The sequence below is a fragment of the Phyllobates terribilis genome, unplaced genomic scaffold, assembly GCF_046119375.1.
Source record: "Phyllobates terribilis strain yellow unplaced genomic scaffold, ASM4611937v1 Scaffold_12__6_contigs__length_324123572, whole genome shotgun sequence".
Classification (NCBI taxonomy): Eukaryota; Metazoa; Chordata; class Amphibia; order Anura; family Dendrobatidae; genus Phyllobates; species Phyllobates terribilis.
Genome location: NW_027362772.1, coordinates 63,570,781 through 63,585,413, shown reverse-complemented (window position 1 = coordinate 63,585,413; position 14,633 = coordinate 63,570,781). Strand labels below are relative to the sequence as shown.

General features: G+C 48.8%; 1 protein-coding gene across 7 annotated transcripts in view; it reads left to right on the top strand.

The window, feature by feature from the left end:
* Positions 1-212: 212 nt before the first annotated feature.
* CIC (capicua transcriptional repressor) overlaps positions 213-14,633 on the top strand; it is a 98,711-nt gene continuing 84,290 nt past the window's right edge. For 4 of the 7 annotated variants that reach the window (XM_073655865.1, XM_073655863.1, XM_073655864.1 and 1 more), the window contains exons 1-2: positions 213-365; positions 10,821-13,708. In XM_073655865.1, coding sequence (XP_073511966.1) covers positions 10,852-13,708 — 2,857 coding nt within the window. In that variant the 5' untranslated portion in view covers positions 213-365; positions 10,821-10,851. Of the gene's footprint in view, positions 366-466; positions 984-7,355; positions 7,583-10,820; positions 13,709-14,633 lie in introns of those variants that run through there. The other 3 variants (XM_073655866.1, XM_073655861.1, XM_073655862.1) reach the window with 3 other exon arrangements.

Here is a 14,633-nt window from a genome sequence, read left to right as displayed (position 1 = left end):
AACAAGTCCCTCTCCGCCGGGCTGGGCCACCCCCACACCTTCCAGTTTGATGGCAACACGCTGCCAGACGTCACCTCTGCCCCTCGCTATTGGCCGCCGCGACAGCCAATGGGTGACCGCGGAGGTGACATCAGCTTAGCAACCATCCCCCGGCACGCGCCGACAGGAGGGGGCGTGGCCGAGCCGAGGAGGCGGAGACTGTGGTCTCCTCTCTAAACGCGTCTCCGCCTTCCTAGCCCATGACGTCATCGCCAAAGCTGGCGGTGATTGGTCAAGCCTGAGGGGCTCTTGCTGTTGCTGTGTGGGAAGAGACGGCTTTGGAGCTGCCGGTTTTCTGATGAAGAGCCGGGAGAGGGGAAAGAGGGGTGAGTCACTTTAAACCCGCTCTCAGCACCTGCTCCGGTTCTTTCTGTCATAGATGGACTTCACTTCCAAACTCCCGATGGCCGTTTCTCAAGGAGCGAGAGAGATTTCTGCAGCTCTTCAACAATCCAAGCTACTTCACGCTCTACTTGCTGGTAGTTGTAGTTCTCTATCGCGTAGTTCATGCTTCCTGTCTGGACGAACCTTTTCCATGTCGAACTACAACTCCCGGCAGGCCCTGTGGCAGACTCGGCTCTTGATAAACAAGGCACTTCATCTCGCGTTGTGGTTGGACGGCTTTAGCCACGCCCTACCCTTCTTCCAATTGGCTACTGTACCAGCCTGTCACCTGCTTATTAGCATATCACCGCCTACTTTTCACCGTTAGCCACCAGTGATTGGATACTGTATGTGTCGCTCAAGTTTTTTTATATTTTGCCGCCCACTTGTCATTACGCTCCGCCTCCTTTCGCTTTCCATTGGCTGAGGACTCTGTCACTGGGCTAGTTGTGGGCTGTGATTGGTTGCCTTCTCCAGCTGTTCCTGCTTCATTCACCATTTTGTCTCCTGGAGTAAGGGGGCCAGGCAGCAGTGTGTGGATGTCCGTGAGTGAGGGCCAGGTGAGTGTCCGCGGCTCCCCTCCGGTCTCCCTGGACGTGTGCACAGGACGCCCCGTACCGGGTGTCCCTCCCCGTGTCCGCTCACTGCTTCAGCCTCCTGTTGTGTTGTGCAATGTCCCGGCTGCAGCTTCCCTCTGTGCGCTGCTGTGTCCTCCGCTCTCCTGCTGCCTCCCATATGTCCCTGCACTGGTGATGGGGCAGGATTGCTGTCCTGGGACCTGTAGTCCCCCCTTCATTGCTTCATATATCCACACGTCTGAATACCGCCATATACCCCCGATCACACCATCACCAGGACACACAATGTATCTCCAGAGTGAATACCGCCATATACCCCCGATCACACCATCACCAGGACACACAATGTATCTGCAGAGTGAATACCGCCATATACCCCCGATCACACCATCACCAGGACACACAATGTATCTGCAGAGTGAATACCGCCATATACCCCCGATCACACCATCACCAGGACACACAATGTATCTGCAGAGTGAATACCGCCATATACCCCCGATCACACCATCACCAGGACACACAATGTATCTGCAGAGTGAATACCGCCATATACCCCCGATCACACCATCACCAGGACACACAATGTATCTGCAGAGTGAATACCGCCATATACCCCCGATCACACCATCACCAGGACACACAATGTATCTGCAGAGTGAATACCGCCATATACCCCCGATCACATCATCACCAGGACACACAATGTATCTGTATAGTGAATACCGCCACATACCCCCGATCACACCATCACCAGGACACACAATGTATCTGTATAGTGAATACCGCCACATACCCCCGATCACATCATCACCAGGACACACAATGTATCTGTATAGTGAATACCGCCATATACCCCCGATCACACCATCACCAGGACACACAATGTATCTGTATAGTGAATACCGCCACATACCCCCGATCACATCATCACCAGGACACACAATGTATCTGTATAGTGAATACCGCCATATACCCCCGATCACACCATCACCAGGACACACAATGTATCTGTATAGTGAATACCGCCACATACCCCCGATCACATCATCACCAGGACACACAATGTATCTGTATAGTGAATACCGCCATATACCCCCGATCACATCATCACCAGGACACACAATGTATCTGCAGAGTGAATACCGCCACATACCCCCGATCACACCATCACCAGGACACACAATGTATCTGTATAGTGAATACCGCCATATACCCCCGATCACATCATCACCAGGACACACAATGTATCTGCAGAGTGAATACCGTCATATACCCCCGATCACACCATCACCAGGACACACAATGTATCTGTATAGTGAATACCGCCATATACCCCCGATCACATCATCACCAGGACACACAATGTATCTGTATAGTGAATACCGCCACATACCCCCGATCACATCATCACCAGGACACACAATGTATCTGTATAGTGAATACCGCCATATACCCCCGATCACATCATCACCAGGACACACAATGTATCTGTATAGTGAATACCGCCACATACCCCCGATCACATCATCACCAGGACACACAATGTATCTGTATAGTGAATACCGCCATATACCCCCGATCACACCATCACCAGGACACACAATGTATCTGCAGAGTGAATACCGCCATATACCCCAGATCACACCATCACCAGGACACACAATGTATCTGCAGAGTGAATACCGCCACATACCCCCGATCACATCATCACCAGGACACACAATGTATCTGCATAGTGAATACCGCCACATACCCCCGATCACATCATCACCAGGACACACAATGTATCTGTATAGTGAATACCGCCATATACCCCCGATCACACCATCACCAGGACACACAATGTATCTGTATAGTGAATACCGCCATATACCCCCGATCACATCATCACCAGGACACACAATGTATCTGTATAGTGAATACCGCCATATACCCCCGATCACATCATCACCAGGACACACAATGTATCTGTATAGTGAATACCGCCATATACCCCAGATCACACCATCACCGGGACACACAATGTATCTGTATAGTGAATACCGCCATATACCCCCGATCACATCACCACCGGGACACACAATGTATCTGTATAGTGAATACCGCCATATACCCCCGATCACATCACCACCGGGACACACAATGTATCTGTATAGTGAATACCGCCATATACCCCCGATCACATCATCACCAGGACACACAATGTATCTGTATAGTGAATACCGCCATATACCCCCGATCACATCATCACCAGGACACACAATGTATCTGTATAGTGAATACCGCCATATACCCCCGATCACATCGCCATCAGGACATATAATGTATCTGCATAGTGAATGAGGGTGCCGTCTTCCTCCTTACTAGTCTGGGCATGTGTCCTCTTATCTGCCTCCCTCCTCGCCGTGCGTGTGCCAGCTTCTGCGTGTCGGCACAGGGGATGGCGGCACTTTGGCGAGGAGCGTACGTGCTTTCATGGACGGTCTCTCCTATCATCTGCAAACCCAAAGTACTAAAAAAATGGCTTAATTTTTCGCAATGGAGGGCAGGTATTGGCAGACAGTTTGGAGCGTAGAGTTGCCCATTAGGGTTTAGGAAAAATTGGATCCTGTTATTTCTGGTGATGCGATCAGTCCCTAGAACATACCCGTGTGTGACCCAGCCCACATCCAGGACCTCGGCCGTGCCATGTGGCAAAGAATGTGGGTGTTGCCCACTTGGCCGTCTCACATTCTCCGAGTTATTATTACCCGACTGCGAGGAGGATAAATAAACCCGCGCAGCGCCCAGTGCACACACGGCCTTTTGTCTCATCCAGGAAGACGGAAGTGCTGCAGGATGCCAAGGGTTAAGTTCTGGATTCCGACACCCGGCGTAGATCCCAGGGTGATTGCGCCATCCTCTGCGTGGAACGGTGCAGCAGAGGCCACTTTCTTCATCTGACGCTTGGCGCAACTCATGGCGACATTACAGTGCATTATAGAGTGATTTACATAGGACTGCAGGCGGGCCGACCATAAACCTATAGACTGTAAACGCTGTGCACATTTAAAGGGCATGGTCGGCTCTGTTGCATCTGCTGGAGAGGATGTGGTGAGCCAGTAGCGTAGTGCTGGGGTAAGGTCGGGGGGATGTGTAGTGACGTAGAGTGAAGAGTTAGTGGGGTGCGCCAGCCACCAAAATAGTGCGGTAGTAATGGGATCACCAGTGTAGTGTATAGTAAATGTGGACATGGGGGCCGTAGTAATGTGATCACTAGCGTAGTGTATAGTAGATGTGTAGACGAGGGCGGTAGTAATGGGATCACCAGTGTAGTGTATATTATATTAGACGAGGGCGGTAGTAATGGGATCACTAGTGTATAGTAGATGTGGACATAGGGGCGGTAGAATGTGATCACTAGTGTAGTGTATAGTAGATGTGGACATGGGGGCGGTAGTAATGGGATCACTAGTGTAGTGTATAGTAGATGTGGACATGGGGGCGGTAGTAATGGGATCACTAGTGTAGTGTATAGTAGATGTGGACATGGGGGCGGTAGTAATGGGATCACTAGTGTATAGTAGATGTGATCATGAGGGCGGTAGTAATGGGATCACTAGTGTAGTGTATAGTAGATGTGATCATGGGGGCGGTAGTAATGGGATCACTAGTGTAGTGTATAGTAAATGTGGACATGGTGGCCGTAGTAATGTGATCACTAGTGTAGTGTATAGTAGATGTGTAGACGAGGGCGGTAGTAATGGGATCACCAGTGTAGTGTATATTATATTAGACGAGGGCGGTAGTAATGGGATCACTAGTGTATAGTAGATGTGGACATGGGGGCGGTAGTAATGTGATCACTAGTGTAGTGTATAGTAGATGTGATCATGAGGGCGGTAGTAATGGGATCACTAGTGTAGTGTATAGTAGATGTGATCATGAGGGCGGTACTAATGGGATCACTAGTGTAGTGTATAGTAGATGTGATCATGAGGGCGGTACTAATGGGATCACTAGTGTAGTGTATAGTAGATGTGATCATGAGGGCGGTACTAATGGGATCACTAGTGTAGTGTATAGTAGATGTGATCATGAGGGCGGTAGTAATGGGATCACTAGTGTAGTGTATAGTAGATGTGATCATGAGGGCGGTAGTAATGGGATCACCAGTGTAGTGTATAGTAGATGTGCAGATGAGGGCGGTAGTAATGGGATCACTAGTGTAGTGTATATTATATTAGACGAGGGCGGTAGTAATGGGATCACTAGTGTATAGTAGATGTGGACATGGGGGCGGTAGTAATGTGATCACCAGTGTAGTGTATAGTAGATGTGGACATGGGGGCGGTAGTAATGTGATCACTAGTGTAGTGTATAGTAGATGTGATCATGGGGGCGGTAGTAATGGGATTACTAGTGTAGTGTATAGTAGATGTGATCATGAGGGCGGTAGTAATGGGATCACTAGTGTAGTGTATAGTAGATGTGATCATGAGGGCGGTAGTAATGGGATCACTAGTGTAGTGTATAGTAGATGTGATCATGAGGGCGGTAGTAATGGGATCACTAGTGTAGTGTATAGTAGATGTGATCATGAGGGCGGTAGTAATGGGATCACTAGTGTAGTGTATAGTAGATGTGATCATGAGGGCGGTAGTAATGGGATCACTAGTGTAGTGTATAGTAGATGTGTACATGAGGGCGGTAGTAATGGGATCACTAGTGTATAGTAGATGTGGACATGAGAGCGGTAGTAATGGGATCACTAGTGTATAGTAGATGTGGACATGAGAGCGGTAGTAATGGGATCACCAGTGTAGTGTATAGTAGATGTGCAGATGAGGGTGGTAGTAATGGGATCACCAGTGTAGTGTATAGTAGATGTGCAGATGAGGGTGGTAGTAATGGGATCACCAGTGTAGTGTATAGTAGATGTGCAGATGAGGGCGGTAGTAATGGGATCACTAGTGTAGTGTATAGTAGATGTGATCATGGGGGCGGTAGTAATGGGATCACTAGTGTAGTGTATAGTAGATGTGGACATGAGGGTGGTAGTAATGGGATCACTAGTGTAGTGTATAGTAGATGTGATCATGAGGGCGGTAGTAATGGGATCACTAGTGTAGTGTATAGTAGATGTGATCATGAGGGCGGTAGTAATGGGATCACTAGTGTAGTGTATAGTAGATGTGTACATGAGGGCGGTAGTAATGGGATCACTAGTGTATAGTAGATGTGGACATGAGAGCGGTAGTAATGGGATCACCAGTGTAGTGTATAGTAGATGTGCAGATGAGGGTGGTAGTAATGGGATCACCAGTGTAGTGTATAGTAGATGTGCAGATGAGGGTGGTAGTAATGGGATCACCAGTGTAGTGTATAGTAGATGTGCAGATGAGGGCGGTAGTAATGGGATCACTAGTGTAGTGTATAGTAGATGTGCAGATGAGGGCGGTAGTAATGGGATCACCAGTGTAGTGTATAGTAGATGTGCAGATGAGGGTGGTAGTAATGGGATCACCAGTGTAGTGTATAGTAGATGTGCAGATGAGGGCGGTAGTAATGGGATCACTAGTGTAGTGTATAGTAGATGTGGACATGAGGGTGGTAGTAATGGGATCACTAGTGTAGGGCACAGTGTAAAATTCAGTATTACTGGGTCACTAGTGGGGATGGAGAGCATTAGTATAGTGTTGTGACATCGTGGGGGCAGGAATTGCGAAATCACTGGATTTTCACTCTTTGGTATAACAAGCCCCCCCCCCCCCATTTGCTTCCAGTTTGGTCTGAGTTATCATTAGAGCCCCCCCATCTCCCTCCCACGTTACTGAGGGCATGGCCGGCGATTAGGAAGCGATGGGTTTTCCGGGTGTCGTGCGTTGGCACTGCACCTTCCACGAGCAGCGTTGGCAGCGAGATTGTGATGTGACTTGAGTGGGTGAGAACTTGTGAGTGAAACGCGTGGGCGCACATGTGGGAGATAGTCTGGATGTCTCGGGCTGTTGGTGAATTCCCTGCGTGTCGTGTGTTTTCTGCATGAGCGCGTCTTGCATGTCTGACTATGGGCTTAAATACATGGCAGTGCTTTTCCAGACATATGCCGCTCACGGCGTGCACACATCTTCTGCAGTCTGTGTGGGTGTCTGTGCCGAGCCGCGGGTTGCGTGGGTACGTGTCCCCATTTGCATATTTGTATGAAGATGTGCCTGAACATGTCCTTTAAGGAATATGTGTGCTAGCACGTCCTCTTTTGTTCGGGCACATATACACTCAGGTTGGGGGAAGGAGGGGGACGTTGTCGTGCACCTTCACCACATTAGATGACCAGGTATTACCGGGGAGGTCCTAGCTTATATCCATGGCAAGGCGCACTATACACTCCGATGGCCAAGATCTATCAACTTGGTGACGTTTATGAGCCGACATCGTCAGAAGAGCAGACCCCCAGTATGGTAATCTCCGTGCGTTTCAGACAAACGGCTGCCAATCAGTTGCCTGAAACGCGTCGGTCTGGGTCCAAGCAGCCATTTTTAGCCGCGGCGGTGGCGTGGCGTACGGCATACCTATGTGGAAGCTCAGGCGCCCGTGCTCAGGTATACCTGCTCCATGTATGCGTGTGTGTGTCCCGGCTGCACGGTAGCTACGTGTCGGGACATGTCTGCATGCTTCGTCGTGTGTACGGTCCTTATGGTGCCGATAACATATGCACCCTGCCTACGGGCGCTGTGCATCCTTAACCCTTTCACTGCTGCTCTTCATTGCCATTCTGCCTGGCAGAGAGAAGGTTGGGGGGAGGGGGATGTGTATGTGCAATGGAGATGGGGGTGGGGGGGATGGGCTATCTGAGTCCTGTCTGCTCATGTCCCTCTATAGACACCGGGGCACCGTTATCAAATGTAATGCGGCGACCATAAAGTAAGTGGCGCACCGCATTTATCGAAGGCGCGCGCTATTATTATTAATCAGGTGCCGCCATGTTACACTATTCATTATTACGGATCAGCAACTTTTTTTTTTTGCTACAAAATACCGGCCAAACTATATTATTATTATTATTATAGCGCCATTTATTCCATAGCGCTTTACATGTGAAAAGAGGTATACATAGCAAACAACAAGTACAATAATCTATATATAATAATATATACATATCCCCACTGGACACATTTAAAAGATATGCCCTGGTAAGGTCGTGTCGGCAATGATGGGGGTAGTTGTCTGCTCAGGGTTTATGTGACCAACAGCCGGCTTCTCTTCGCTTTGATTTTTCTTTTTCTCTTTCTCGTCCTCCCAAGAGTTCTAACTTTTTTTTTATTATTATTTTTTGGTATAAAGTTGTATCGAGACTTTTTTTGGTTATTTATTTTTTGGGAGGAAATAACCAAATAACAATACGGCTTTTTTTTAGTATATATATATATATATATATATATATATATATATATATATATATATATATATATATATATATATATATATATATATATATATAAATGTAAAAAACAAAAACACAATGAAAAATCTAAAAACCCCCCACAAATTTATATAAAAAATAAAATATAATATTATTTATTATTTTGTATTATTAATAATTTTATATGTATGTATGTGTGTGTATATATATATATATATAAATTATATATTTATTTATTTATTATATATATATTTTTTTATATATATATATTTATTTATTATATATATATTTTTTTATATATATTTATTATATATAATTTTTTTTTACTTTTCTTAAGATTTTTTTCCTTTTTTTTTTATTCCCCCCCCCCTACTTGTTCCTGCGATTGCTCATGTAATATTTCGGTATATTGTAAAGTTACCGATGACCTATGACGTGGGTGTACGTACATGGCGGACACGGGGGACTTTCAGTAGCCCCCGCTCTGCTGTGACAACCCCATTTCCAAGCTCGTAAATGTGACAGCAGCATCTCAGGGGTTAAACCGCTGCTCGAGTGCAGCCAGGAGACCCCCGGCTGCCGGCTGTGCAGCACAGGCGGCCCCCCCCCGTCCGGAGCCTGAGCCTGCGCCGTATATACAGTGCGCACAGGGCCCAGTAGATCCCACACCCTTCCCCCTCCGAACGTCGACCTTGACTCTATTTCTGACCAAAAACTGATGAAATTTTGGATTTTTCCGTAAGTCATGTGACCGGCGTAAATCTCACATCTATGGTGGTTTCTGGTCTTATATAAACATGGCTTAATCGACGTGAAACACTTTACATTTCACTTCCTCTCTCTGTACGAGAGCTCTGCCGTGTGTCAGTGAATGAAAACATTGGGCCTGGAAGAAGCACTGGCTGTATTACCCATAGCAACCAATCCGAGCTAAGCTTTCATTTCTTACACCGCTCTGGAAATATGAAAGCTGGGCCTTGATTGGTCGCTGTGGCCAACAAGAAGAGTCGAGCTTCAATTTCTTACACAGCTCTGGTAAAATGAAAGCTGCACCTCGATTGGTCAATATTTGCATCAATCAGAGCTGAGCTTTCATTTCTTACACAGCTCTGGTAAAATGAAAACTGCGCCGTGATTGATGCCAATATTGACCAATCACAGGTCAGTGTTATTTTTTTTTATGACAATTGGGGCCTAATTGCCAAAAAAGTTTGCGCCGGAATTCTGTTGTTAAAGTTTTTGAAATGTCGCTTTTTTTTTTTTTTTTTTTTTTTATATTAAAGCCCCCCCTTTTTTACTGAACGCTCTAACAAGAAAACAATGTCGGAATTAATTTCTTTTTTTTTTCTACATTTTTCAGTATATTTTATTGCACCATTCAAAACTAGAACTGGTCCCTTAGTAACGAGACCCTGTCACGGCTGTTTTGACGGAAAAATCAAAACAAGTTATGGCCCTTGGATGAAGGGGAGGAATAAACGAAAGCTCAAAAAAATTAAAAATGGCTCCAATAGGAAAGGGAGTAAAGCCCTTATACCTTTTCTTTGGGAAACCCCAGGGTGGTAACCTCAAAAGGGTCCCATAAAGGGGTCTTAATCGAGTATGGATGGGTTCCTTAAAGGGGTTTTAATCAAGGGTGGATGGGGCCCTTAAAGTGGTCTTAATCGAGGGTCGATGGTCCCTTAAAGGGGTCTTAATCGAGGGTGGATGGTTCTGTTTTGTGATAACATTAGTGAATTTCTTCTAATTTTACTACATTTAATTTGCTTTATTTATTTTTTTCATTTACGAATCTCTGGGGAAAAGCTGTAACGCTCTTACGTATTCTGTATGTCCAAATTTGTACATAACTGTTCCAACCTTCAGAGGATTATATAGTTCTACTGATCATGGAGAGCAGGGAGCATGGCAGCGAGAACCTGACTTATGACCTGCGTATCTGTACCAGTCACTGGTCTACTGCCTCGACCTTAACAGTCTCATTAAAGCTTGTGGGACCGTCGAGGTCGATGCTGGAGACACAAAGCCAGTCCGTGCATCGTGGTCCCAGTACAGACTGGTAAACATGGATGCGTGAATCCGACCTTATAGTTAGGAGCGGTGGGATTACCAGTGGTCAGACGCCTATTAGGGTACCCAATAAGAAATCCTTTTAAAGGACTCCGCTTGTGAAGCCAAAAAGATTGGGTGGGCTGCCTGTAACCTCAAAGTCCTGACATCTGTCACAAATGTTCAGGAAAATTAGCGATTCACTGGGTGTCGCCATTTTCAATACTTTTTTAGTGTGTCTTGTTCCATCTGGACAACCCCTTTAAGTCCTATTTTTTAGCATTGGGTTGTATGTGACTTTGCCTCTTTCTGTTTTTACATCGTGTACTGATTTTTTCCTTTTTTTTTTTTTTTTTTTTTTTTTACAGGTGCCATCTTTCTAGAAGAGATCCCCCAAAGATGAAACCAGCAAAGAAAGGCTCAAATTCCACCCGCAGCAAGAAGCCAAAAAGAAAGATGGAGGAAGGAAGGCAGGAGGAAGAGGCCACAGAGGAGGAGGCTTCAGAGGAGGCAGCGGAGGAAGCAGGACACCACCTGACGTTCGTAGGTGCAAGGAAGATGCAGGTAAAAGTGGAGCCCGCGGTAATGGACATCAGCGGGGCCAGGATAAAAGAACAGGAACTGGCACCGGAACAGATGATGGAGACTGAGACGCAGGCGGGCACATCTCAGGTTGGCATAGAAGCCCCCAACAATGACCAAGTGATGAGTAAAGGGGTGTACGAGCCACCTCGCTGGGAAATGCCTTTGAGTAGGAAAACTGCAACTTTCAAATCTAAAACGCCCAAAAGAAAGTATGTGGAGGGCCAAGGATCTCAAGAAGATTCCTCCAGCAGCAGTGAAGGTCCTCCGGCACCGCAGGAGTGCGTCCTGGAGCAGCCCGCAGCCACCGCCGCACCTCGCTGGGAAATGCCTTTGAGTAGGAAAACTGCAACTTTCAAATCTAAAACGCCCAGCAGCAGTGAAGGTCCTCAGGCACCGCAGGAGTGCGTCCTGGAGCAGCCCGCAGCCACCGCCGCACCTGCCATGGAAACAGAGGACATCTGCCCCTCCGTCAGGTCTTCTAGCACAGACACGGCCAGCGAGCACTCCGCTGATTTAGAAGAAGAAGCCGAGAAAGTTCAAGCTGAGCTGGAGCCGCCGGCCACGTCCTGGCCAGAGATGGATATGCGAGGTCTCCTGCAACCCCAGAAGGTCCTGGCCAGGAAGGAGGACGTTTTTCATCTCTGCCAAGTAAAGCAAGCCCGTAGGAACCATGAACTTGGGGTGTTGTTTCCCGGCTCACAGACCATTACATTTCTGGACATAATGCAGGAACCGGTTCTTTTAGACCAGATCCCGGCACCGGGTGAAGTGAAAGTGAGTTCGGCAGTGTGTGCATGTGTCGGTCCCGAGAGCACAACTTTCCGGGAGGGAACCGTTGTCGAAATCATACAGAACCCGCTGTCCTATAAAGTTTGCTTCCAACAGAGTCCTGGGCGACGGGATCGGGATTACGGTTGGGTCCCCCACAATAGTATCCGGCTGGTGCGCTTCCCTTGGTGTAAGGAGCCTATCTTGATGGTTCCCCGCGTGGCAGAGGAGAAGCCACCGCAATCGCTTGGAAGATTCTCCAGCACACATCTTCCCGAGCTGCAGTCCGGTGGGTCCATGGAGATGCCGGCATCAGAACCAAAGCATCTTGAGGATGCCGAGGTCTCGAAGATCAGTTTCAGCATGCCCGTGAGTGAGGAGAAGATGTCTTCTGTCCAGCACTGTATTCTCTCTCCACCCAAGTCACCGGGGTACGGGATAATGAGTCGCCTGCCAGAGCAGCCTTCTCCGCTGCTAAGTCCAGATGCGGGAAGCCGGAGCAGCTGCAGCAGCGTGTCTTTGGATAAGTGCAGTACACCAGGATCCCGTTCCCGGACCCCATTGACGGCAGCGCAGCAGAAGTACAAGAAGGGAGACGTAGTCTGCACCCCGAACGGGATCCGTAAGAAGTTTAACGGGAAGCAGTGGAGGCGACTATGCTCCCGAGACGGCTGCATGAAGGAGTCCCAACGTAGAGGCTACTGCTCCCGACACCTGTCCATGAGGACGAAGGAGATGGAGAGCTTGTCCGAAGGCCGGGGCGGCCGGGAGGGGAGCGCGGAGTTCGAGTGGGACGACACCTCGCGGGACAGCGAGGTCAGCAGCATACGTACCGACTCGCGTCCCCGCTTGGTGGCCGCCACCGCCGATCTTTCTCGCTTTGACTTTGATGAATGTGAAGCTGCAAATATGTTGGTGTCTCTGGGAAGTTCCCGCTCAGGAACACCATCCTTCTCGCCCGTCTCTAACCAGTCTCCATTCTCCCCAACGCCGTCTCCTTCACCTTCTCCACTTTTCGGCTTCAGACCCGCCAATTTCAGCCCCATTAACGCTTCCCCCGTCATCCAGCGAGCTCGTAGCCGTCACGTAAGCGCAAGCACCCCCAAAGGGCAAGCAGTGTTGACCCCAGAGATGTTGCACCACCCCCACCACCGAGAGAGGCAAGCGGCTGGCATCCTACCCTCGTTCCAGACCAACCTTACCTTCACCGTACCCATGAGCCCCAGCAAACGGAAACCAGATTCCCATCATGGCAGCGCCGGCTCGGCTGCTGACTTCCAGAAGACTGATAGCATGGACTCCGGGGTGGACTCTGTCTCTCACACCCCGACCCCATCCACTCCTGCCGGTTTCCGATCGGTGTCACCCGCCATCTTTTCGCGATCTCAGCAGGCCTCCCCATCTTTGCTCCTGTCGCCTCCTGCTGGCCTGACCTCAGACCCTAACCCCACTGTCCGCAGGGTCCCAGCCGTGCAGAGAGATTCACCCGTCATTGTACGTAACCCAGATGTCCCTCTACCCTCAAAGCCTTCCGATGGTGGACCTCGTAGCATCGGCGGAGCCTTCGCGGGAGGAGGCGGCAGTCCAAGGCGCCTGGTTAAAGTGTGCTCCAAGGAGCATCCCTCTAAGACTCAGCTCCAGATACCGGTGCCCATCAATGCCACCCAGATCCAGAACGTGGCACGATCGCTGCCATCGTGTCAAACGAGCGTCGGAGAGTCAACCATCTGCACCTCGTCCGGAGCTTCGGAGCACCCTCCGGCCATATTCAGTGTCTCTTCGCCATTCCAGCCTGTCGCCTTCCATCCATCGCCCGCTGCTCTGCTGCCCGTTATCGTGCCCAGCGACTACAGCAGCCACCCCGCTCCTAAGAAAGAGATCATCATGGGACGGCCGGGCACAGGTAAGCGACAGCTCCGCATCACTGCACTTTCCCTTACAGTGAAAGCTGCCCAAAAGGAGGAGTTTCCCTTTTATAAGGGGAACAACGCCACACTTGTCCACTGGTCATTTGTGGTATTGCAGCTCAACCACTTTTCTTCTTTTTCTTTTGGAAGAAGTCCGCTATCTTTTCTAATCCTGGATGACACTTTTAAAGAGAAACTCCACCTTTAGAGCAGCTACACCAGAGAGTTATTATATGTTGCTTTGGAAATTATTTTTTGGAGGGCAATCATATGTTTTGTGTGGTGGCCATGCTTTTACAGTAAAGACTCCCGCCAGGGTAACTGACCACCGTGTATTTTGGCTCCTGTAATGGCTCGGTGTATTACGCTTTGGTTTCTGTTATCAGCCATTTTATGTCAGGCTTGAGTGGAGCTGGTTTCTCTTTATACCAGCCTGTACCGACCTCGTATACTGTAACGTCTCAGCTACTCCTCCATTACACCCAGGTCTGTGTCTTTGGTTGGTGGTTTTCTCCACTCTGCAGACTTCCTGTCCAGCACTCCCTCGGACGCTCGTGGCCTCTCCCCGGCCTGGAATAACTGGACAGTCATCGGCAGCCCACGCTCGCAGGCAGTGATACTAGGGGAATTCTCACCACTTCTGCAGTGCCGCCCCCGGTTATGTCCTCCCCATTCATGTGTCATCCTCGTCTTCCAGGCGCCCGGATTTCTATGAAGCCCCTACTCTCTTTGCTTCACCAAATTCCCTGTTGTCAGATATCCCCCCACTCCCCCGCTGAAATCAAATATTACATAACCCCCCCTCCCCCATCCAAATGTGAAAGACTAAGAAAAACTCTGGATAGAATAGGCCACTTTAAGAAGAGTGCTTTTTCACATGCACGACTGCTGACAGCCATCTCTCCCGGCTCCTCTGTACAC